The sequence below is a fragment of the Neomonachus schauinslandi genome, chromosome 14 (genome assembly GCF_002201575.2).
Source record: "Neomonachus schauinslandi chromosome 14, ASM220157v2, whole genome shotgun sequence".
Taxonomy (NCBI): domain Eukaryota; kingdom Metazoa; phylum Chordata; class Mammalia; order Carnivora; family Phocidae; genus Neomonachus; species Neomonachus schauinslandi.
This window is the reverse complement of record NC_058416.1, coordinates 65,401,127-65,425,587: the sequence shown is the minus strand read 5'-3', so window position 1 is coordinate 65,425,587 and position 24,461 is coordinate 65,401,127. Positions and strand designations below refer to the sequence as shown.

General features: G+C 49.2%; 2 protein-coding genes across 5 annotated transcripts in view; one reads left to right on the top strand and one right to left on the bottom strand.

Moving 5' to 3' along the window:
* MED15 (mediator complex subunit 15) overlaps positions 1-15,320 on the bottom strand; it is a 62,305-nt gene extending 46,985 nt beyond the window's left edge. For all 3 annotated transcript variants that reach the window (XM_044920873.1, XM_021687886.1, XM_044920874.1), the window contains exon 1: positions 15,179-15,320. In XM_044920873.1, the coding sequence (XP_044776808.1) occupies positions 15,179-15,246 (68 nt within the window). In that variant the 5' untranslated portion in view covers positions 15,247-15,320. The remainder of the gene's footprint in view (positions 1-15,178) is intronic.
* A 6,110-nt stretch (positions 15,321-21,430) lies between these two features.
* The window catches only part of KLHL22 (kelch like family member 22), a 38,745-nt gene continuing 35,714 nt past the window's right edge, over positions 21,431-24,461 (top strand). For both annotated transcript variants that reach the window (XM_044921160.1, XM_044921161.1), the window contains exon 1: positions 21,431-21,480. The gene's annotated coding sequence lies outside the window, so the exon portion shown is untranslated. The remainder of the gene's footprint in view (positions 21,481-24,461) is intronic.

Here is a 24,461-nt window from a genome sequence, read left to right as displayed (position 1 = left end):
AAATAAATAAATAAAATCTTAAAAAAAAAAAAAAAAAGAAATAAAAGCAGTCAGCAGTGAAAGGCCAGAGATAAAACTGAAGAAATCTCCCAGAGAGTGCAGCAAAAAGACAAAGAGATGGATACAGGAGATAAAAGATAAATCAGAAGAGGACCGAGGGGGCAACATTCAGACACAGGGGGAAAAGGAAACACAGGGAGTGGAGGGAACGTGGATCCCTGTGACATGATTCGAAGACACTTTCCCTGCAGCGCTGGACAGGAGTTCTGGGAGTGAGGGAAGTTGCCCCGCAGCTCACTAGGAAAAGTGCTGGGCCCGCACAGCAGCATCAGAAACAACAAAGCATGTGGGATGCGCTTCTCAATCCTTGACAAAGCATTTCCGACTGAGAAGCCCACATGTACCCGGATGGACACGGTCTCCAGAAACTGAGTTCTTTTTCTAGAAGCTAGTAGACTGAAGGAGTGAACCAAAAAGAACACACCACAGGAGACAAAAAGCAAGAAACCTAGCCCCGGAGCCGTGCAACTTGAGAGATGGACGCTGCCTCTGGCCTCTGCCCTGAGAGCTCCAGAAGGGAGGCCCAGGGAAAAAGCTGGAGCTGACAGCCAGCCTGGCAGCACTGAGCACGGGGATAACTATACTGAGAGGCGACTGGAAGGTACGGGAAAAGTCAGCCACAGGTACACAGAAACTGGGCACATTTTTAAGAAGGCAATTTTATTCTCAAGGAAAAAAAAAACAACAAAAAACCTTGTCACAGTATGCCACAAAGGTTGTCTGAGGAGTATTGTTTGTGTAGGCATAAAACATAAGTATTCCTTACAGATTTACCCGGGAGGTAAAATGCTGGTAGAACAGGGAGCAGCAGAGATAATGGCTGTGTAAAGGGAGCTACAGAGAAAGTCAATACATAATTCATGAAACTCATCAACGTGATGACCCGAGACAGCGGCATGTGCACATTACTCAGAATCACAGGCACATGCCAGAAGAAAGAGCAGAGTCACAGCGGAGGACTCGGCGAGTGGGAACCCACCATGGTTTCTTGGGGGTTTTTTTTGTTCTTTGTTTTTAAAGATTATATTTATTTTAGAGAGAGAACGTGCGCACAAGCTGGGGGAGGGGCAGAGGGAGGGAGAGAGAATCTCAAGCAGACTCCCCACTGAGTGCGGAGCCCAACATGGGGCTCAATTTCAAGACCCTGAGATCATGACCTGAGCCAAAATCAAGAGTTGGAGGCTTAACCGACTGAGCCACCCAGGTACCCCAGTTTATTGTTTTGTTTTTAACCACTCCTTGACTTTTAAAACTTATGTGCATATATATTATTTTGATAAAATAAGAATTAAAAGCTAAATGACAAAATGCACATAAAAAGTGTACCACATACTCTGCCATAGAGAAATACTCAGTGAATGCCATATTTAATAAAGGCCTCCTAGAGGTGCAGGGCTGGCTCAGTGGGTAGAGGAGCATCAACACTTGGCCTCAGGGTCATGAGTCCAAGCCCCATGTGGGGCATACAGATTACTTTAAAAAAAAAAAAGATCTCCTTCACCTTTCTAAACCTTCCAGACTTAGGGAACCTGGAGACAGGATGCTCATACTTCATTGGCAATTCTGACCCCAGGAGCACCCCGAAAAGCCTACCACACATTCCCCCCGTTCTCCCAATGGGCCCTCGGTCAGAGAGGCCATGGGCAAAGCAGTCCCCTGCATCCCCCCATCCGGCTGGAAAAGGCCGTTCCCTGTCCCCCACCAGCGAAGGACTGTTCAGTGGGTCTTCCGACCTTCACCAAGTCCTTAGAAAGCTCCAGAGCAGCTTCTTGCACCTCCACTGGTCTCCCCTCCTCTCGGTTCCCCAGTGGCGGTTTACTGCCCCAGTGCCCCAGGTGCTTTCATCTCGGAGGCAGGAAATGACTAGACACCAATTGTTCAATCCCCAACAGTAACCAATGCAAACACCTGGCCTCGACAGGGAGTGGGCCTTCCTGACCTCACAGGTAGCCGTTAGCATGCTGGCCAAACCATATCCCAGACTGCAACTGCTTCCTTGTCTTTGTGGCACCCTTCTGCATTCTGGTTCTCTGACTTTTTGAAGAAACATAAAGTGTTTTCTAACCAGATAAAAATATGTATTTCAGAATTTAACCAGCCACCTACATGTAGGAAAGAGTATTTTAGTCTTGCTGAAAGAAATTTCTTAATCATACAAACACAAGAGACTGTAAGTACTTTCTTTTCACATTCCTCTTGGTTTGTTTGATCGAGCTCTCCAAATTCTGCTCTTAAGATTTCTCAATCCCCAACAAACTAGATCAATGGAAGAACTACTAAAGAGAATACCATTGCCCTTAAAAGGGCATGTTGTTATTTGAGCTAGTTCAGAAGACTACACAAACTTTGTCATTTACTCCAATCTGCTGGTTTGCCCTCCACAGGACCAGGAGACTGGAGAGGCCTTGAGATCCCTGTTCAGGTGCTGGCCTCTGGGCTCCAGGACTGGGATGGCGCTGGCAACCCCAATTCTAGCCCCCAGCACATCCCACTCACCACCAGGCAAACACGCGGTTAGGATGCTCTCCGCCAACCCAAGAATTTATTAAAATGCTTATCTCACATGATTTTGCGGTATCTGGGGGAGAGACAAGCTCTATCTTCTAGAGATCTGCACTCAAGGACTGGCAGTTGAAATCATATGGTGTCTAGAATGTGATTGAAAATAGTCCAGGAGGAGGTGGAGAGGGATGGGTGAAACTGGCCATATGTTGCTAACTCTTCAAGTACCTGGGAGATCATTCTTCTATCTCTACTTCTGTGAATGTTTGGAAAAGGCCATAATGGAACTTTTAACAAGATAGTAAATAAAATGCTCATGTCAAGCATGCAGGATGACTGTTCAGAGGAGCCTGGAGGAGGCTTACTCCCAAGAGTGTGCCACTGTGAGGCCATCCTGGCTGTCACAGAGGGAGTGACCATGTACTCTGAGCCACCCCGGCTGCAGAGTCGTGTCCGTCCATCCCCCCCGCCCCGGACTGAAGAAGCTTGGCCCTCTGAAGGGCAGTAACCAATAAAAGTCTTAAGAAATCTGCTCCCACACCAGAGGTCAGTCCAGTCCCTCACTACCCAGACAGAGCCCAAGTATGGGAAGAGTCCCATCGGCTAGAAGCCTAGCTGTGCCCATGCCTTGTATGAACCAGGGACATAAGCACACAGGTCCCAGCCAGTCAGCCCCCAGGAGACAAACAATCTGAGCTGTGAAAAAGCCAAAACTCAAACGGAACTCGAGTCTAACTCCACTTTAAAAATACTAGTATATACATGTACTTACATATTTAAAATACATACATACCAAGGTATTCACCCACAGAAACAGGACTGGAAGGCAAAAATCAAATTGTCACCAATGACCATCTCTAGGCAGAAAGACTATGGAAAACATCTTCCTATTTTGAAATCCCCTACAACGTTATCTGAAAAGGAATTAAATACTGCATCCACCAGTCCTGAACACAGGCACCAAAACAGAAGACAGAGGCAGGCCCAAGCTGCTGGGACTGGCTTCCCATGCCCACACTGCCTTACCCCAGTCTCTCCACACATCTGCTCTGCCCACCACAGCCACCGCCAGGGCCTTCTGCTCAGCCTCCTCTGCTGCCCCCACCCACTTCACTCCTGCAGCTGACTGCTCTTGCAGGTTTGCTCCTTGCACCACCCACTGGCTGCTGGACTCTCTTCTTGGAAGGGCTGACACCCCTGCACACTCCACACACCATCACCTTGTACCCCATCCCTCAGAAGCATCACAGAATCACGGTCCATCTCCCTCAGGGTGCATACCCGTTTCTCTCTCCTCCCTTCCTCCTGCGCGTACACACACACAGGCACCAAATTCCAAAGCTGCTTTCTTTACAGGCTCTCTTCCTCCCAAATCACCCTCTCCATTCTCACTGCCATGGCACCCAGTAGGTCTCAAATTTGAGTGTGCTTTCAAAATCAACAAGGGTGCTTGTTATTAAAGGCAAGTTCCTTGACAATGCCAGATGTTGGCCGGGATGTCTGACAAGGGGAACTCCCCCACATGGTTGGTAGGAATGTAAATGATACATACCACTTGGGAAAACTGTTTGGCAGACCACGGTGATGCTGAATTCAGGCCACACCCCTCAACCCAGCCTGGATGCGCAGCCCGGAGAGTAAGTGCATATACCCACCAGAAGACATGACCCCGAACACCCCTGGCACTGTCTTCACATAACCAACAACTAGAATTAACCCCAATGTCCAACAAGCATAGAGCAGAAAAGTAACCTGGGGTGGAGTCACGTAACGGACGACACGTGGCATAAATAAGAACAACAGCTACCCATTAGGATGATCATCCATCACAGACATGATGCTGAATATAAGAAGCCAGACTCGGTGTGACTCCAATGACAGGAAATTCAAGAACACATGTCTCTGCGGCCCAGAAGCCAGAAGAATGGGAGCAGAATCTGCATTGGTTAGCTAAAGCACAGGGATGAGCCTGCTGGGTGCCAGGCCTGTTCCAGATGCAGCCCGGGCTATGGCTTTGGGGCATTTACATGTGTCAACATTCATCTAGCGGTGTCATGCTGAGGATGCGTCCTTGTGTCATTCACTGAGGTAGGTTTGTTATACTTCAATATAAAGAAGCACCGGGAGCCCAGGTGGCTCAGTCAATTAAGCCTCTGCCTCTTGATTTCAGCTCAGGTCATGATCTCAGGGCTTTAAGATACAGCCTCACATCAGGCTCCATGCTCAGAGGGGAATCTGCTTCTTTCCCTCTCTTCCTCTGCCCCTCCCCTGCTCTCGTGCTAGCTCACGCACAACCTTGCAAAAGAAAGAAAGAAACAAACAAGCACCACATGAGAAAACCAGAGCTCCTAAGCCCTGACCCCATCCGTGGGTTTGGACTTGGGTTTGGACTGGAATGGCCTTGTGCCTGAATTGTGAGTACAGAGCACCTGGGGAATATTCCCTCTGCACTTTCATAGGCGTGAATCCTTCCCAGCATGAATCGAAGCAGACCCGCAGCTTTGGAAGGGCCCAGGATGATCCATCAGAGCTTCTCAATGCAAATCTGGCATTCTTTCTACTTTACAACAGGGGCTCCATCCCATACACAGTGGCTAGATCACTTCCTCAAACATCACTTCTCATGAGGACTGAAGCAAAGTTTTGTTTTTAAGATTTTTCATTTATTTATTTGACAGAGAGCAAGCATGCATACAAGGAGGGGGAGGGGCAGAGGGAGAGGGAGAAGCAGACTCCCTGATGAGCAGGGAGCCCAACGCAGGCCAATCTCAGGACCCTGAGATCATGACCTGAGCTGAAGGCAGACGCCCAACTAACTGAGCCACCCAGGTGCCCCAGGACTGAAGCAAAGTTGGAAAGGGGTGGGGAGCAGAAAAGAAGGACAGTGGGGATGGGGATGAACCACTTCTTAACCAACAAGCACCCCCCACACACCTCCAGACTTCCCTCTCCTGGACTGGATGCAAGTGGCTCAGCTCAAAGGCTAACCAGCAGCTGGGTCCCTCCTGTTCCCTACCTGCCCCCACCCCACCAGCAGATTCCCAGGCAGAGAACTCAGAGAAGCCTATGGGGCCAAGGGCTAAGAGAAAACAGGGTCCAGAAAGAGGAGGGAGCAAGACAGAACTTGGCTGCTATTCACCAAGTACAAGCACCAAAATGTGTGTAAATGAGAGAATGGGTAAATCTGAGGGAAGGGTGTACCAGAGCACTCTATACTATCCTTACAACTCTGCATGTTTGAAACAGTCTCAAAATAAAAAGCTCAAAGTAAGGACAACGGGGACTTCCAGAGGTCAAATGTCTTCTCCAAGGACTCACTGCCCTAAGTAACAGCTACTCCACCTCAAGATACTTAACCCATTCAATCAGGGATCTTTATGAACCCCCACCAGGTTAGCAAGAGAGTCACTATTAAAGTGGAAGACAGCATCTCCCTCACAGGGTGGGTTTCAAGATCATTACACCTAGGCTTCTAGTGTATCCTCTTTGCTCTCCAGGACTGGGTACTCATTTATTTATCTGTGAAAGAGAACCACCTCATATGGGGTGTCTGGGTGGCTCAGTTGTTAAGTGTCTGCGTTCGGCTCAGGTCATGATTCCAGGGCCCTGGGATCAAGTCCCACATTGGGCTCCCTGCTCAGCGGGAAGCCTGCTTCTCCCTCTCCCACTCCCCCTGCTTGTGTTCCCTCTCTGTCAAATAAATCAAAATCTTAAAAAAAAAAAAAAAAAAAGAGAGAGAGAGCCACCTCGTAACCGTTGTGGACTCCCTGTCTTCAAATGTCTCTGATTAAAGAAAAAGGGGTGGGGGGCTCCGAATGAGAAGTGATTCAGTGTGGAGGAGCACTGATGAGAGAAAGCCCTGGAAGGCCATCAGAAAAGAAGCCAGCACTGTTTTCCACCACCCTACCTGTAATTATGATACACCTCTTATCCAAGCCAAGGCACCTTGCCAGGAGCTCAACGAGATGCAGATGTATAAGATCAGGTCCTACACTCAAGCAATTTATAATATTGTTGGCAAGGCAAAAATCAATAATGAGTGTAAAGACAGCAAAAAAGAATTCATCTTTTCAGTATGCAGGATGCACCCAGTGCGGGCCCTACAAACTCAAGAGGAAGTAAGAATTGCCATGGGCTGAGCCATCAGGGCTCATGAGGAGGAGATGAGGCCAAGGCCAAACCTCCAATGGGGAAGAGAAAGAACAGAAAAGAGTGAAAGCAGAGGGCCTGGCATGGAGGAGGGAGCATCTGGCTGGGGCTCTCATACCAGCATGGAGCGAAGGCCATCTGGAAGGACAGTTTCAGATTGAAAGGAGAATGCTTCCTAGCAGGGGCAGAAAGGAAAAGAATCATCTTAGGAAGGCTGTGGTGGCACTCAGGGCCCTGGTGAGGGAGGACACCCACTCTGTGATTTTCCACCTTATGGTAGTAGCTATCTGGGACCACAGCTCCCTCCTCCTCATGTGCAAAGAGGGCCCACCTCTTCTTCAAGACTTCTGACTACAAAAGGAACATAAGTTTATTGTTAACAAAAATATACATGTACTGAAAGTTACAAAGAAAATGAAAATTACTCAGATAACTAGCTAACAATGTCTATTTAACAAAACTCATTCCAGGGGCGCTTGGGTGGCTCAGTCGGTTAAGCGTCTGCCTTTGGCTCAGTTCATGACTCCAGGATCCTGGGATCGAGCCTGAGTTGGGCTCCCTGCTCAGTGGGGAGTCTGTTTCTCCCTCTTCCTCTGCCCCTCCACCCACTTGTGTGTGCGCTCTCTCTCTCAAATAAATAAATAAATAAAATCTTTAATTAAAAAAAAAAACCTCACTCTGGACCACGTGTCCTGCTTGCTCTTCTCAATATCAACGGGTTACGGAACATCTCCCATGTCATTTTGTTTTTAAAGATTTTAAGTAATCACTACACCCAAAGTGGGGCTCGAATTTACACCCCAAGATCAAGACTCACATGCTCCACCGACTGAGTCAGCCGGGTATCCCTCCCATGTCTTTTTTTTTTTTTAAGAGACTTATTTATTTGAGAGAGAGAGAGACAGAGAGAGTGTGAGCATGAGTGGGGGGAGGGGCAGAGGGCGAGAAACTCAAACAGACTCCCCACCAAGCCAGAAGCCTGACACGGTACTCAATCTCAGGACCCCGAGATAATGACCTGGGCCAAAACCAAGAGTCGGAGGCTTAACCAATTGAGCCACCCAGGCGCCCCTCTCCCATGTCATTTTTAACAGCAGCACTGAACCTGCCATCTCCAGCTCCCACAACAAATCTAACACAGCTCCACTCCTGACTTGATGTGGCTATGAGCATCCTCACTGCCAACAGGCTTTGAATACTCTCCTGCATATAGCCTTGGAGGAAATGCCTAAGGAGGTAGACATTTTAAGCTTACTGGAATAAACAGTATTGTCAAACAGCCTTCCAGAAAAATAGCCTCATTTACGTGCCTCCAGCAGCAGCTTGTGAGGATGTCGTTTTGCCTGTGTCTTCCCATGCACGGTGTTAAGACTTTCTCCAATTTCGGGGGCCACCTGGCTGGCTGATCTTGATCTCAGGGTTATAAGTTCGAGCCCCACACTGTATGTAGAGATTACTTAAAAATAAGGGGCACCTGGGTGGCTGAGCCGATTTGAGTATCTGACTCTTGAAGCTCAGGTCTTGATCTCAGAGTCATGAAATCAAGCCCCGCATTGGGTTCCACGCTGGGCATGGAGCCTACTTAAAAAATTAAATAAATAAATAAATAAATAAATAAAACCTGGCTCAGTCGGAAGAGCATGGGATTCTTGATCTCAGGGTCATGAGTTCGAGTCCCATTTGGGTGTAGAGATTACTTAATTTAAAAAAAAAAAAGCAAAAAAATCTTGAAAAAAAAAAAAGACTTTCTCCAACTCTGAGGTGAACACGCATCAGGTTAGACCACTATCACCACAGTGATAGGCCTCTGAAGAGGCCTCTGGCGGTGCTTGGGAATCTACTCGCACAGCACTCCTTGCGATGCAGGAATCCCCAAGAGAGATTCAGACTGGGGGAAACGAGTGTTCAAACAATTCAAGTGCAAACTGGTAACTCTTCACAGAATGTGTGTGAAGAGGAAGGAGGAAGCGGGTGGGCCTGGTGTTCTGGAAGGGTGAGTGGGATGGGACTGCAATGCTGTGCCATGGGAGGGATGGGTCTCTCAGACAGGCGAACAAACAGGATGCAGAACAGCCAGGGCAAGAAAGAGCTGGGCTCTTCTGGGGATCCAGAGGCAGCCAGTACAGTGGGCTGCAGACCCTGGAGGAGGGAGTCAGGCTCAGAGTTGAACCCACAGGCAGTGGGTGGCCACTCAAACATTCCCAGCATCAACATAATGGGGGTCAGGGGGTGGAGTCCATGAAGCAAGAATTGATAGCTTGAAGGTGAATGTGGATACATGGACATGGGGTCTTTAAACTACACTACTTGGTTTTAGCATTTAAACTTTCCATTTTGAATTTTTAAAAATTCATTACAATTCCTCAAAAAATGTACCCTCTGGTATATAACCAACATTACTGTCCTGAGGAATGCTTTAAAGTGACAGTGACAGGGAGATGATCATGTGACCACCCGGGACTGCCCCACACAGAGCCTGGACTAACCACAGCCACCCTGTCACAAATGGGAGTTAAAGAGTTGGAAGACTTCCTGTCAGGAATGGATGTAAGGGCTGCCAGGTGTGGTAGGTGGGTGGGGTCTCTCACAAAAGGGAGCTGGTGAGGCTGGAAGGCTGGCTATAGCCTGCACGGAGGCCAAAGATCATTGGAGGCTTGCTGGCTGGCCCTTCTGCCACTGTTTGGGCCCCACTGACTCACGGGGAGTTGCTCAAATTGCCAACAGGATGCCCATCGGCACTTGGCTTGGGTTAACTTCCAGCTACCATCTTCCCTCTACCCCCAAAAGGCATGACCTCTCTTTCAAAAATTAAAAGGCGGTGTGCCTCTCTTGTCCTGCTTTGCTTCAGCAAGCATTCATTTGTAACATGCAGGGTATAACTATAAGCAGCAGTGACCTCTCCTCTACACCTCAGTTTTTCCATCTTAAAAATGGGAGTAACAAATACATCGACTGCGCAAGTGGGAACTCAATGAGCTGACATAGGTCAACTCTTGCAGTAGGGGTTCATGTCAGCTGCTATTGTTGCTGCTGCTGAGAAAGTCCTGACCCCTGAGCAGCTGAGGGCCCACATCCCCTCAGGTCACTGTCACTCCTGCTCAGGAGGCAGTAGGACCAAGGTTCAGGACCCTGAAGTCAATGGCTCCACAATCACTTCCTGATTGCCATCAGGGGCACTAAGGCTTGGAGGTGGTCAGAGACACGGGCCCCTGGCCTCAAGGAATGGACATTTTAATGGTGGCTTATACACAGAAGGCTGCGAGCCAGCCCAGTTGTTTAGATACCAACCAGGCTATGAAGAAAGCAGTGGGGCTCAGGAGCTTCCCCACTGGAAAACAAGGGCCAGAATCACACCAGTAGGGCAAAGGACTGTTAGGAAGCCTGAGTGGGATAAGCCACAGAAAAGGCTCAGCCAAGACTCCCTTGCTTCTGCTTGGAGGACAGAACATAACACACAGGGAGCACCTGGGTGGCTCAGTCAGTTAAGCTTCTGCCTTCGGCTCAGGTCATGATCCTGGGGTCCTGGGATCGATCCCCAAGTCAGGATCCCTGGAGCTCAGCGGGGAGTCCGCTTCTCCCTTTCCCTCTGCCCCTCCCCCTGCTTGTCTCTCTCTCAAATAAATAAAGTCTTAAAAAAAAAAAAAAAAGAACATAACCCACAGGCAGAATCTAGACATGCAAGTTTCAGGGCACTCCCCACTGTCCTAAGGCCTCTCCAGGCCCTTGGAAGTTGCTGTTCAGTTGTCTGTTCTTTGTTCCTTATGGGTTTTTTTTTTGCTTTGTTTCATTATGTTTCTAGCTAAATAGCACTCAACTTTCTCCTTACAGTCCAGGCAGAAAGCTCTGGATCTCCTAGGTCCCAACCTGGAGCTCAATCTCCTTTGAGGGCTTCACCAGAAGAGGTGGCTGACCTAGTCTGCCCTGACTCTGCTACATGTTCCCTGATCTCCTGGCACTTGAGTAGAGCCCTGATACACACTGCCCTTCCCCACCTCCCACCCCCCGGATCTCCTCCCCTTTGCAATCTGTTCAGCCCAATAGACATTTATTTATTTCATGTCTGTATGTGCAGTCTGCTGTACTGAGAGGTGGGAGGCATAAAAGTCTCAAGAATAAGATGGCACAAAATTTTAAAAGAACGCGACGAGTTGATTGATGAAGTCCTTTCATTCATTCACTACTTACCCACTCTATTTCAGGTGCAGTGCCGGCTACTACAGATACATGCTTGCTCTCTGGGATCCTACAGACCAGACACATGTTCCACACTAACCCAACAATCCCCCCAGGAAGGCCCAAGGCCCACAAAGGCCAGCCTGAGAACTCTAAGGTTGGGGGGAGGGGGGCTTCTCCTGCAGTGCTGCAGGGAGAGTGGATGTTCAATGAAGAGATGATTTGAACTCACCAACAGTGTCACAACTACCCTCCCCACAGGCTCCTTCAAGTGTCATCAACTCCCCTAACCAGGCTTGGGGGTTTTACCTTCACCTTCCAAGTCTCCTACTCTTGCAAGAACCTAAGGAGGAGGCATCTGCTAGGGCTCAGCTAAAGATCTTTACATTCCCCCCCCACACCTTCCCTGTGACACTACTGGACTCCAGCCATTTCATAGATGAGGAAGATGATCCAGAAAGGTTAGGCATCCTGCCCTCGGTCACTCGGCTAACAAGTGGAGAAAGTGGGGATTCCAGAGCTTCACATGCATGCCGGCACAGGTAAAGAAGACCACTACAGTACAAGAGGCAGCACACACAGCCCTCAGGAAAATACTTAACTCTTGCACACTTCGACAAGTGTTTATATGCCTACAGCAAACTACATTCCTGTATTTCCTACAGGAAACTACAAGGGGCTGAGATCCAACATATCAGAGGGGATGACCCACTTTAAGCAGGATAAGCAGGGAAGGATCTGCAGTATTTGGTATTTAAGCAGACATCTAAAGAACAGGAAGAGACACTGGTCATAAATGCAGTGGGGGGAAGTCTACCCATTGTTGAATACCCTAAATACTTGATAATAACTTGTTTAAAAAGAGAGAACCAAAAAAAAAAAGAACTTAGAATGTTCAAGAAGCTGAGAGACCAAAGACCAGAGTGCTGGAGCAAACTGGGGGGATTGAGAAGAGGTGGCTAGGCCAGGCCATGGTGAAGGGCTGGGAGGGTGGGCCATCTGGAATCTTGTTCTAATGCTACGAAGTCACGAACAGGTTTTCAGCAGGGCAGTAGAGAGCGAGGGGAAGGCAGCAGTCCAGGATGGGTCCAGATGAGGTAGAGGTAGAGGAGGGCTAAGAAGAGGCTATATGGAGTCCCCGCAAGGGCTCTCCTACCCAGCCCCAAATCAAAACCACTTTTTCTCATGGTAGCCAAGAGACTGGATTATTGGGCCTGCAATCCCAAGCACTGTTCTCTCTTGGTAGATATTCAAGAGCCAGGTGGAGACAGTAAACCAACTACCAGATGCTTCTCCTTTTGTTGAAACTCCCCAGTGCTTCACTATGCTTTCTTTACTCCCTCATCTATACAAATTACTTGGGTTCAAAACATTTCCCAAGATACCCTCCTTCAAACAACAGCATAAATATCAGAGGAAGTTAGAATTAACCCTGTGAACACAACAAATCAAGGCACCAAGAATCATGACTTTCAAAGTGAACCCTGGAGAGAAAACAGACAAATCTGAGAACTGAGAACACCACATCATGTCAGGCAGACAACCTCTGAAACTGCTTCTCCCAGCAGGGGTAGCAGAAGGGCTCCCCAAAGATGTCCATGCCCTAATCCCAGGAACCTGGGCACATGCTATGTTATATGGCAGAAGGGACTTTCCAGATGAAATAAAAGTTATAGACTTTAAAATAAGAACATCATCCTGGATTATCTGAGTGGACCCAATCTAACCTGAGTCTTTACTAGAGAATTTTCTTGGCTGAAGTCAGAAAGATGCAGCCGAAGAACCCACCCCTGATGGAGGGGGCCACATAGAAAGTATGACCCGAATGCAGACCTCCTCTAGGAACAAAGACTGACCACTGGCTGACAAATAGTAAGGTACAAGAACACCTCAGTCCTACAACTGCATGGACTGAATTTGGCCAACCACCTGAATGGGCTTGAAAGCAAATTCTACCACAGAGCCTCTAGGAAGAAATGCACACCTAACCAACATCTTGATTTCAGTCCTGTAGGATCCTAAGCAGAAGACTCAGCTGAGTCCACCTAGACCTTGCACCTACAGAAACTGCCAGGTAATAAATTTGTGTTGTTTTAAGCCACTATATTTGTGGTCATTTGTTATGGCAGCAAGAGAAAAACTAATACACAAGCAGCAATCTGGCAAATAAAGGAAAGAATCCAGCTTGCCTAGAAGCAGAAGGAAGTTGAATTATGAAGTATCCAGTCAGTCCTTGACACCCAGAGACTCTTCAATTGCCCCCCTGCCCTCTGACTCTCCCCCACCCTCCCCAATTTCCTCTGATGGCAACTCATCTTTCTGGTTCTTTGGTCTCCCCAAACCCAAAGAAGAATCTTTGCCCTGAGGGCTTTTCTTGCTGAGCCCTGAAGTGGGCCAACCCTCAAGATTTCCTCTATAGGGGCTCAGTTGGTTGGGCGTCTGCCTTCTGCTCAGGTCATGATCCCGGGGTCCTGGGATCCAGCCATGTCAGGCTCTCTGCTCAGCGGGGAGCCTGCTTCTCCCTCTCCCTCTGCCTGCTTGTGCTCGTTCTCTTGCTCTCTCAAATAAATAAAATATTTTTTTAAAAAATTTCATCTCCAGACAACTCCAGGGGATCAACCCCCCCCCCCCCAAAACCCAACACAATGTTCACTGGTTCTGCAATATCTGCAGAATTGTCCCCAGACTATTCCATAGCAGTGCCCAGAGCCACTAACTCTACAGTCCCCACTGTACTAAGAGGCTTCCCGGCAGGCATTCCGTCCCACTTCCTTCCTTCCATGCTGCTGCGCTCCACCCCCTGCATCCAGTTTAGTCATCAAGGACTGTCTATGCTTGCTCTCCCCTTTCTCTGGAATGGTCTTCCTCTTTCAGTTTCCACCACTGTCTAGTGCAGGCCTTTATAATCTCTTGCCGACTAGGTCATTCCACAACCATTTTATGGAGCAATGTGACAGGCAGTGATCTAGCAATAGGAACACAGGGATGAAAAATGACAGGTCCCCAAACTCCAAGAGTTCAAAACTCATAATGGCCTAACTGGCCTCTCTCCTCTGTTCTTGATCCATCTCCAAGGACTCCGGGAATCTTCCCAACTCTGGCATTTCACTACCTCAAAGCAGGCAACATGCCAAATACAAGCTCAACTCCTTAGCACAGCACTCCCACCACTAACATGTCAGCACCTGCTCACCCTCATTCCATTACCATCTCCTGAACCTCCTTTCTCCTCAATCCCCAGAACTCAGCCTATAGCAATGTCCTCCAATGCAGCGAGAGTTCACACTTCCCTACTACTCAGCTTGGAATGATGGCCTTTCACACTCCTACTTGTCTTTTTAGGGCTCAATCTATTCGCCACCTACTCCAGAAAGCTCCTTCTGCCCTGCTCCAGCGAACTGTCAGTTTTTTCTAGGAGAAAGACTGTATTGTAACTGCTCCTTTATGGTAGCGCATTCCCTGGGGGCAGGGGCTGTCTCAGGCAAATTTGCGGCTAGCACAACATCAGTAAGCTCAGTAAAAGACTGTTAAATGAAACAAGCAGTGGGTGGTGAGGAGCTGGAGTTCCACTAGATGCAGCCTAGAGCGCACTGGCAGCCCCTGCATTGAGGGGTTCAGCAGCTGAAACTGTGGGGAAGAGGTATTAACCCCAGCTCTTCACTCCCTCCTCCCAACCGACGGTCGCTTCCTGACAGCCTCTTCCTGCCACCCTTCGCAAAATCCACACTGGGGCGGTACTGGGGGGCGGAGGAGGCAGGATACCCGTGGATTCTCCATCCCCCACCGCCCACAGCCCCAAGTACCTAGCCTCCCAACCTCATCTTCCATCCACCCCCCTCCAATCTCTTTCTCTCACTCTGATGCGCTTTTCTTAAAGACGAATCACAAAACACCCAGATCTGCTGCTAAAGCCAACACGGGCTGCCCCTTTCCTTTTTCGAATTCAGTGTGATTCAAAGCAGGGGAAAGTCTGCAACCAAAGCACACAAATGACGAATGAGAAAGCTCAGGACGATGACTCATAAGCCAGGGCTCGCTGGTTTGCAGAGTTCGGCCCCGGGAAAGCTAATGAACAGTCAGTATCAGCCAAGAACGGAAGGGACAGCCGAGGGCTCAGCCGCGCCCTGGGACTCACGCGCGTCCCGGGAGCCTTCGCCCTCTCGGCGCCCCCAGGCCCTAGTGGGTCCGGCCGCCCTGGATCTCCCGCGAGTCTGACCCGGGCCTCGCCCTCCGAGCGGGAGGGCTGAGGGGGGAAGGTCCGGAGATTTCGCCCTCTAGCCCGGCCCCTACTCACATTTGACTGACCAACTTCTGCCGGAAGGCGGCGCTCCGCCAGTCGGTCTCCTGCCCCGAAACGTCCATGCCGGTCCCTCCGCTCCCACCACCCGCGTCCCGCTGAACCGCCGCCGCTGCCGCCGCCGCCTCTACCGCAGCGCCAGGCCCGAACCCGGAAGCCGTCGGAGGCGCCTCCGCCGCGCCGGAAGCCGAGCGGGAATTGTGGGAAATGGAGTCGCGCGCACGGGCCTGTGGGAAGTGTAGTTTCCGGGACGCACGGGGAGACTTCTCGGCGGCCCCCCTCCCACGTACCCCAAGCCCCTGGCTCTGCTCCCAGCGCGGATGTCGCGCGGGACGGGGACTCCAGATGCTCCGGGCTGACCAGAACGGGTGTGGGAGAGCCATGGCTGCATAGTACTCCTGATATACTGCCCACAGCTGACCCACGCTGGCCATCCCAATTTCGTGTGACCCTACTGTGTGCTGGCCTCACCAACTCCACGAGATCTGCACCCTTCGGCCAAGCTGCTAGCGATCTACAGCGGATGCCATGGAGAAATTGTTTATCAACTATTTCTCAGCACCTACTGTGGGCAGAGTACAGTGCCAACATGATCCAGGCTCTGCTTTCTTGCCACTACCTTACAGTGCCACATCCAAAGTGTGACCAGATAGACTTTCCTCACTGCTTTTCTCTGTTAGACTTTTGGAATCTCAGATCCCACTGTATTTTGTAGGGGGTGGTGATATAAGGAGCCTAAGCCACATTTATTAAATTCTGGACATGGGCAATCTTGCCTGGCCCAACAGCCATGTCCTGTCTGAACATAGTCCAGGTCCTTGCTGGAGGCCAATGACACACAAACTTGTTGGGTGGAGGCAAGTGAGCTGGAGGTGGAATGCAAGGGGGTGGGGGAGCCTGAGAATAATTTTAGGAGGATAAGAGTTCTGCAAGATGGAATCTATGTGGCCCTTGTCTGCACCTCCGGGGTTTGGGATGGGGGGTAGGTGGCAAAAATCCTAAGTCCAAATGGTCCACAAGTGCCAAGTGGGCAATCACTAACATGGGCCTAAGAGAGTGTGAACTGGCACCTACTGATGCCTGTTAAGTGCCAGGCCCAGGCTAGGCTGTGTACACCCCTTGTCTCTGTGTCCCAGGCAGGAGCTTGGGGTGGGGTGAGGTGGAGCACAGGGAGAGAGAATGTGAGCAGGTTCCCCAGAGGGGCCCCTCTTGTCCACAGGGTTTCAGGTCTTGTGTTGATAGGAGAGCTTTTCACATCTTCAAACTTTTTTGTTCATTCTCCTAAAAATAATTTTAAAAAATTAAAATAATTTTTAAAAACTCTGTATTTAGGATGATCAACTTGTTCTAGTTTCCCTAGGACTCTCGGGTTTTAGCTCTGGAAGTCCTGCATCCCCGCAACCCCCTGGAATCCCAGGCCAACTGGCATGATTGATCACCCTATCTATATCCCTCTTGCACATTAAAAAAAAAACTGAGCTATAATGCAATTTTTACAGTATACAATTCACTGTTTTAGTATTATTCACATATTCGTAAGATTGTACAATCATCACCACTCTCTTGCACATTTTTAAAAAGATTTTTTATTTATTTGACAGAGAGAGAGCACAAGCCGGGGGAGCGGCAGGCAGACGGAGAGGGAGAAGCAGGCTCCCTGCTGAGCAGGGAGCCCAATGAGGGGGCTCGATCCCAGGACCTTGGGATCATGACCTGAGCCAAAGGCAGCCGCTTAACTGACTGACCCACCCAGGCGCCCCCTCTCTTGCACATTTTAAACTTTTTTTTTTAAAGTGGGCTTCACACCCAACATAGGGCTCAAACTCATGACCACGAGAGCAAGAGTCATATGCTCTACTGACTGAGCCAGCTTGCCCATTTTTAGGTTGACATCTAAATACTTTTCTAAATACCTTTCCAGTGCTGTGACTGCAGTGTATCCTATATTATATATGGGCTTCAAATGCATTTTGTTATTTAGATTCAGATTACTCCACAGCCAAGCAGCTTAAAACGACATAATCAACATTTTTTATCTTTCACAGTTTTTTGGGGGCAGGAATTCAGAGGAGGTTTAGCCAGGTCATGGCTCAGTGTCTCCTGAGGTTCCAGGCAGATGTGGGACTTCAGAAGGCTATGGCCTGGCTGAGACTAGAGGATCTGCCTCCAGTGCAGCTCATGCTTGGCTGGCAAATCTGTACTGGCTTTGACAGCCATCTCAGTTCCATGGAGGCCTCTCCTTAGGGCTGCTTGCGTGTCTTCATGACATGTAAGTCATGCAGACTGAGCAAGACTGAAGCTGCAACACCTTTTATGACCTGGCCTTGAAAACCACAGGCTTTTTCTTCCGCCCCATTCTATCCCTTAGAAGGCACAGTCACTAAGTCCAGCCCACATTCAAGGGGAGGAGGATTGGGCTTTACCTTTTGAAGGGAGGAGAGTCAAAAAATTTGCAGATATATTTTGAAAACACTGTATGCTCCAAATTAGCTGTTCCGATTTACTTTCTCATCAGCAATGTATGTACATTCCCACCCTCACCAACCAACACTGGATCTCATCTTATTTATATTTGCCGTGTGGATGTTGACAAAGGCTCGCTCCTTGACCAAACTTTAGTCGGGCTCCTCTGAGCCCTCTTCTTAACCAGGCCTCAACGTTGGCCTGTCTAACTCAGTCTTAACAAAGAATTCTACTAAATCAGTTCAGGGAGCATTCCCCCACCTTTGATATCTAGTCAGGTTCTTCATCCCCCAGCTCTGATAAGCCCGTTAGGACAGTTTAGCAAGAATCCCCCTTCCCTGATGTCTATTGTTAGTAGGCTCTTTAGCTATAAATCCCCAATATGTCTTTGTTGTATTCGGGGTTCAGCCTGATCTCTCTCCCTATTGACATACCCCTGTTGCAATAGTCTTCCTGAAGTCTTCCTTCCTGTTTTTACAGGTCTCAGAATGATTTTTCCTTTAACAATGTATGAAAATGTGGTGTATTTTTTGCATTTCCAGATGATTAATGAGATTGAACTTGACTTCCTTTGTTTATATCCACTGGGACTTCTTTTTCTGTGAGTTTCTAGTAAATATCTTTTACCAGGTATTTAGTTGGTTGACTATTGGTTTTTAGAAGTTCTTTATATATTCTGGATAATAATTTTTTGTCTGTTATATATGTTGTAAAAATATTCACTGATATATTGTATCATTTGCTTTTTTTTACTTTCACTGATGTTGATGATTCAGGTATTAAATGATTTGTTTATTCTCTTTTGAGTATTACCTATTCGTGTACATTTCCACCTATCGGAATTGTTTTGTATGAATTTTTTAAAAGATTTTGTTTATTTATTTGAGAGAGAGAGAAAGAACACAAGCAGGGAGGAGGGGCACAGGGAGAGGGAGAAGCAGACTTCCTACTGAGCAGGGAAGCCTGATGCGGGACTCGATTCCAGGCCCCCAAGATCATGACCTGAGCCGAAGGCAGATGCTTAACCAGCTGAGCCACCCAGGCACCCCTTGTGTGAATTTTTTATATACTATTTGCCACTTGCTCTCGAGTTTTTTTTTTTTTTTAAGATTTTATTTATTTATTTGACAGAGTGACACAGCAAGAGAGGGAACACAAGCAGGGGGAGTGGGAGAGGGAGAAGCAGGCTTCCCACCGAGCAGGGAACCCGATGTGGGGCTCGATCCAAGGACCCTGGGATCATGACCTGAGCTGAAGGCAGACGCTTAATGACTGAGCCACCCAGGCGCCCCTGCTCTCGAGTTTGTTGCAAACATTTCCTCAATTGTTTTTTTTTTTAGGATGTCTGTGATCAAATTGTGTAGCAGACAAGTGTGTTTGGCTTTTCCTTTGAAATATCTTCCATTGGGTTGAAGCTTGGAAAGTCTTCCATTATCTCTATCAGTTCTTTAACCAGTCTCTCAGCTTCTTATTTCTCTCCAATTCCCTCCACTTTTATTTACTTAGAACCTGTTGAGTGGTAGCTCTGTTCTAGGTTCTGGAAATATAGCCCTAAAGGAGCGGACAGAAGTTTGTACGCTCAGGGAAGGCAAGATCTCCTAGACAGCAAACACATCCATGGGAGGACACCAGATGATCCTGCACACCATACCTTCTGGGGCCTCCTCTTATCTTGCCACTCTCCTCCTCTAGAATTTTCCAGTGGGAAAGCTGCTGACTTGATCTGGGTATATTTTGAGATGATGGTACCTCTAGCTCTGAACACTGGGGAATGTCCTGTCCTCTCAGTCCTGGCCAGCACCCCACCTTGCTCCTGCCCTTATCCCCTTCACTCATCCTCATCCTCTTCACCCTCCAGCTCCTTTCAATACCCTGAAGGTGCTTTCTTCAGTCTCTCCTCTTAAGCTGTGGTCCCATCTGTCCTCATCTCAGAGGCCAGACCTGGCAGTCTTCCTGTCCTTGCCTCCTTTCATACTTCAGGCACTGCAGGCTGGCTCTGCCACTCCAAGGAAAGGCCTCCCTGTAGCAGATCCAGGGGCTTTGCCTCCTCTCCCCTTTGGGGCCACCCTCACATCTAGCGCCATTGGACCTTTGAGATTACTCCTCCCCTGTCTCGTCTATGGGTTCCTGCACTCTGGGTGTCCCCTGGAACACCAGTGCACCTTGTGCTCTGTCCTCAACTCACTCTCCTTTTCCTTATACTTGTTCTGGTTTAGTGCATCACCTCTGGCTAAAGTGTATGATATGTCCACGACTTTACCTCAAGCCTAAAATGTCCTTAGCTGGACAACTGCAGTCTCTTTACCCTGCCTGGGGCCAAAGTGAGCCTTGTCTTCCCCCAAACTTTCTCTTCCTCCAATCTCCTTGTGACGGGGGTAACCTCATTGTTCCCCACCATCTCTTGGGCTCACTCTTCCTCACCCATCACTCATGTGTAGTGGGGAACTTGCCTCCTTCCCAGGTTTCCAGCCAGCACCTCCCTGTCCCCACTCCGTCCCCACCTGAGGCTATAGCTTCACTGCTGTCCCCATACTCAGCCTCCTCCCACCCTCTAGTCCAGTCTGCAACCCATCTTGGCATCTGCCAGGCCTGGCGGAAGGCTGCCCTCAGGGCCACAGCCACCTGTACGTCCAGAGGTAGGGTCTACTTTCCAGTGTTCTCTTCAGACTCAGAAACTTCTGGTGGCCTCTGGACTACTCACTTTGCAGGATCTCATCTCCATGCCTTTACTGACACTCCCCTTCCTGGAATGCTTTTCCCATTCCCCAAAAGTTCTCATCTGTTATGTAGCTAGGGGGTTACCTCCTCCAGAGTCTTCCCAGAAGCCCATTCCCACTGGGAACCCCTGGTCCTGGAGTCTGGTCCTACTCTCCTGGCCCTTGTCTGGACTCTGGGATCAGCCAGGACAGTGCTTCTGTTTCATTTACTTTCTTCCTCATTCCCGTACACCTTTTTAAACCATGAGCCATCCCTAGCCACATCCTTCCCCCACACTTCATAACGCCTCTTAATAAACAACAGTGTAGGATATCCCGACTTTATCAAGAGGCTCTGCTGGCTGGAACCTCCGGCTGGACACGGCAATTACAAATGAGCCTCGGAGGACAAGATCCTCTTGCAGGTGAGGCTAGAAAAATGAATACCAAGAGCTTCCTGGCGGACTGCTGGGTCCAGCCCTTTGGGATAGGAATTGGATTTACTTCAGAATCTCAGTAAACGGGATAACACCTGTTCACACAGGCAGTTTATCTCTTCTCCCCAACATCCAGCAGAGGGCAGGCGATCAGCAGAAGCACTGTGAACTAATGGGACCGCGAGGGAGGGAGGGAATGAGCGAGAGGGAATGAAATGAGGGAATGAGTAAGAGACGTAATGAGGAGTAAAGGAATAAAGGAGAAAAGGGAGAAAATGAGTGAGCGAAGGAACGAAAAAGTGAGAGAATGAAGGAGAGAGGAAACGAGAGAAGGACGGAGGAAATAGATTTACAGGGCGCGACCCTTCCCAAAAGGCCCTGCTTCATTTATTCACTTATTCATTCGTTCAGCCCCGCCCGGTGCCAGGAGCTACGCTAGGTGTAGAGAGGCACGGTCACCCAGGCAGCTGGAGCTCTGCTCCGCTGAGCTAAGACCAGAGCTGCGCCCGCGGAAAAGCTGCCTCGGGCGGCGCCCCTCCCCCAGCACCCCAGCGAGACGTCCCCCGGCCTCCGTCTACACCGGGCTGGCGCCTGCGCGGCGCGGTCACGTGACTCGCTGAGGCCCGCCCCCCTCCCCCCGCGGCCGGCCGCCCGCCCCGCCCCCGCCTCTGGCGAGTGCGGCCTCAGCTTGCGGCGGCACCAGGTGAGCTGCCAGGCGCGGGCCCGGTGGGCCGGGTGGCAGCGAGCGCGGGTGGCGGGCGGCCGGCGGCAGCGGGGCCCGGGCGAGCAGCCCTGGGGGGCGCGGGGACGCAGGGGCGGGCGCGGGCCGGAGGCGCGGGAGTGGAGGCCTGAGGCGAGTCCCGCGGCCTGACGTGGCGGGGGCGCGGCGGGGGCGCGGCGGGGGCGCGGCTGGGCGGGGAGCTGGCGCTAGCGGAGATACCGGACCTCCACACCGCTGCGGGATCCGCCGGCCTCCTAGCCCTTGGGCTGGCCTGTCGCCCGCGGCGGGTCTGAGCGCGGCCTTCCCAGCCGCGACCCTCGGTACTGTGCGCGGGCGGGTCCTGCAACAGGCGGGTGGGGCGGGGCCGGACTGCCACCACCTGGTGTGACCTTGGACCTCGGCCTGCGAGCCTCAGTTTCCTCAGCAGCTCACCGGGCCCGGGAGTCGGGGGCCCGCGGGCTGCAGCCGAGGAAGTCCAACCTCGCCAGCTCGCGCGGTTTCCAAAAAGAAGCCGGGGATCGCGCTGTCATTGCAAAATCTCCGGGTCCTGGGTCCCGAAGCGTTGGCCGCGGGTTCTGACTACTTCCAATCTTGCGCGGGCCGGAGTCGATGGGTCGTCATCGCCTTATGCCTGGGGACCTTTTCGCTCCAGGCCTCCCTGAGGCCGGGCCTGGCCGCAGGTTTGGTGCACCAGGATGCCCCAACTCAGCTTTCTGGAAGACTCATTCCAGAGCGCATCCGAGTTGGCACTCCTATGATGGCTCCCCATTCTGGAGATTAGTACCTACTCCCTCCTCTCCTCTTCCCAACTGTCCCTTATCCCTTTGTTGCAGACCTTGCTTCATGCTGCCAAGGATTGGGATTCATTGAAGGCAGACAATGTTTTGGGGCGCTTCAGAGGACTGAGGGGTGCCTGCTCAGTAAATGGTGTTGAGTTGAAAATTCTTCAAAAATACTTTTGACGCTGTCATCCATGAGTTCATAAAAAGTCATTTTACGTCCTTCAGTTTGTACCTACTTGGGACATAAATCTTCCTTCCTGCTCCCCTCAAAAGCTTTGAACAAACAGCACAGAGTGGAGGGGCCTTGCTTGTGATGAGTCAAATCAGAGATGTTATGGAGCTGGAAGGAACTTAATCTAGGGAAAGACTTCATGATAGAGTAATCCCTGTAAAATGAATAGGAGAAAGAAGGTGCCACCAAGTGAGCTTCCAAGAACATTCATGGGAAAGAATCACAAAAGAAGTGTTGCATTTGACTTAATTTTTTATTTTTTGAAATTTTGTTAATTACCAAAACGTAGTTGCACTGTGAAATGCTGTTTTTCATCTAAGTCAACAAAGAGTAAAAAGAAACGCTATTGGTGGGCTAGATGGTGGTCGGAACCAGGTTCTCATACTTTGCTGGTGGGAGAATCAATTAGTATAACCTCTATGGAGGCCAATTTGGCAATATGCATTCAAATGACAAATAAACATTAAAATTCGAATGATCCAGCAGTTATGTATCTAGATTTTTTCCTCAGATAACTGCTGTATATGTGGCATATCGAAATGATTTTCAATGTGTAACTGTTTGCAAAAGCAAACAATTGGAGGAAACCTAGATGTCTCTCTGAAAAGGGTTGGTTAAATAACATGCGGTTATCCATAAAATGGACTGTGGGAGGGATATTAAGTTTTCATATGCAGAAGTTAATGAAGGGGGGAAACGGTGTAGATTTCCCGATTTGCCTTTGAATCTGTAGATGTCCCCTACTAGGGAAGGTAGAATTGTAGTTTTCTTCTGGGAGAGGATCTGGTTGGGGCATAAGTGGGAGGAAAATTTAAGTTTCATAACATACCTTTCTGTGCCTTTTGAATTTGAATGTGAACATATTAAAAAATAAGTTTGAGAATTTAGTTTTTAAATATTTCATACTAACAGAAAAGTTACTACCTCTCCCTATCAGATCCTAATGTTTTGTCTTCTTTGTTTTTTTGTTTGTTTGTTTTAAAGAAATAAAACATTCCCTTTTTCCTTCCTGGAGAAAATCATGATCCTGAATTCCTTTAATGTGCCTATGTATGTTCTACTGTAACGCCTATCTACAAGCAAAATTGGACGGTATTTTGTTGTGTGATTTCAAACTTTTTGTATTATATGTATTCTGCAGTGTGCTTTTTTTTCCTTTGCGTGGCTTTGAGATTTCTCCATGTTGATGACTATAGCTTGAGTTCTAGTTTGCCCATTTTAACTGTTGTCTAGTATTCTGTTGGCTCACTGTGTTGCAGCATCCATTCCTCTGAGGATGGACATACTGGTCGTGGCCAATGCTCGCTTTATGAACAAGGCTGTGTTGTGTGGTCTTGAATGTGTTGCACTCTGAGCTATGCTCCTACAGAGCAGGGAATTGGTTTGTTTTCTTCACACTGCCCTCAGCACCTAGCTTAGTTCCTTAAATTGTGCTTGGTAAATGTGCTTTGCTTGCCCAAGGAGGCAGTCTTCTACTGTATTCTGTACTCCGTAGTAAGTGTAGCTGCCATGGATCCCTTCTCAAAGGGGCAGAGAAGTTCTGACGTGGGGTTGATGTCTGTTGGAGCAGTCAGTCCCCGCTGCCACCCTTAGGGAAGGAGGCCTTCTTGACTCCCTGGTGGTCACGGTACTGAGGAGGAAGCTTAGACTTGGAGATAATGAGCTAAGTGCTCAGAGTCATGTGGTTACAAGTGGCACCAACAGTCATGGAGTTTTGCAGTGTGGGTGAGATAAAGCCCTAGCTGGTGGGTAGATAGAACAGCTTCAGTGATGGAGCATGCCTGTTTTGTTCTTGATACAGTGACAGAGGGAGAAGAGATCGAACTAGACCTTGACCAATATGGGGTTATAAAGAGACAGGTCTAGGTGGGAGTCTGATGGTGTTTAGAGGATGACAGGTGTCCCTTTTGATCTAAGGGCTAGTGACAGGGTATATGGGAAAGGAACAT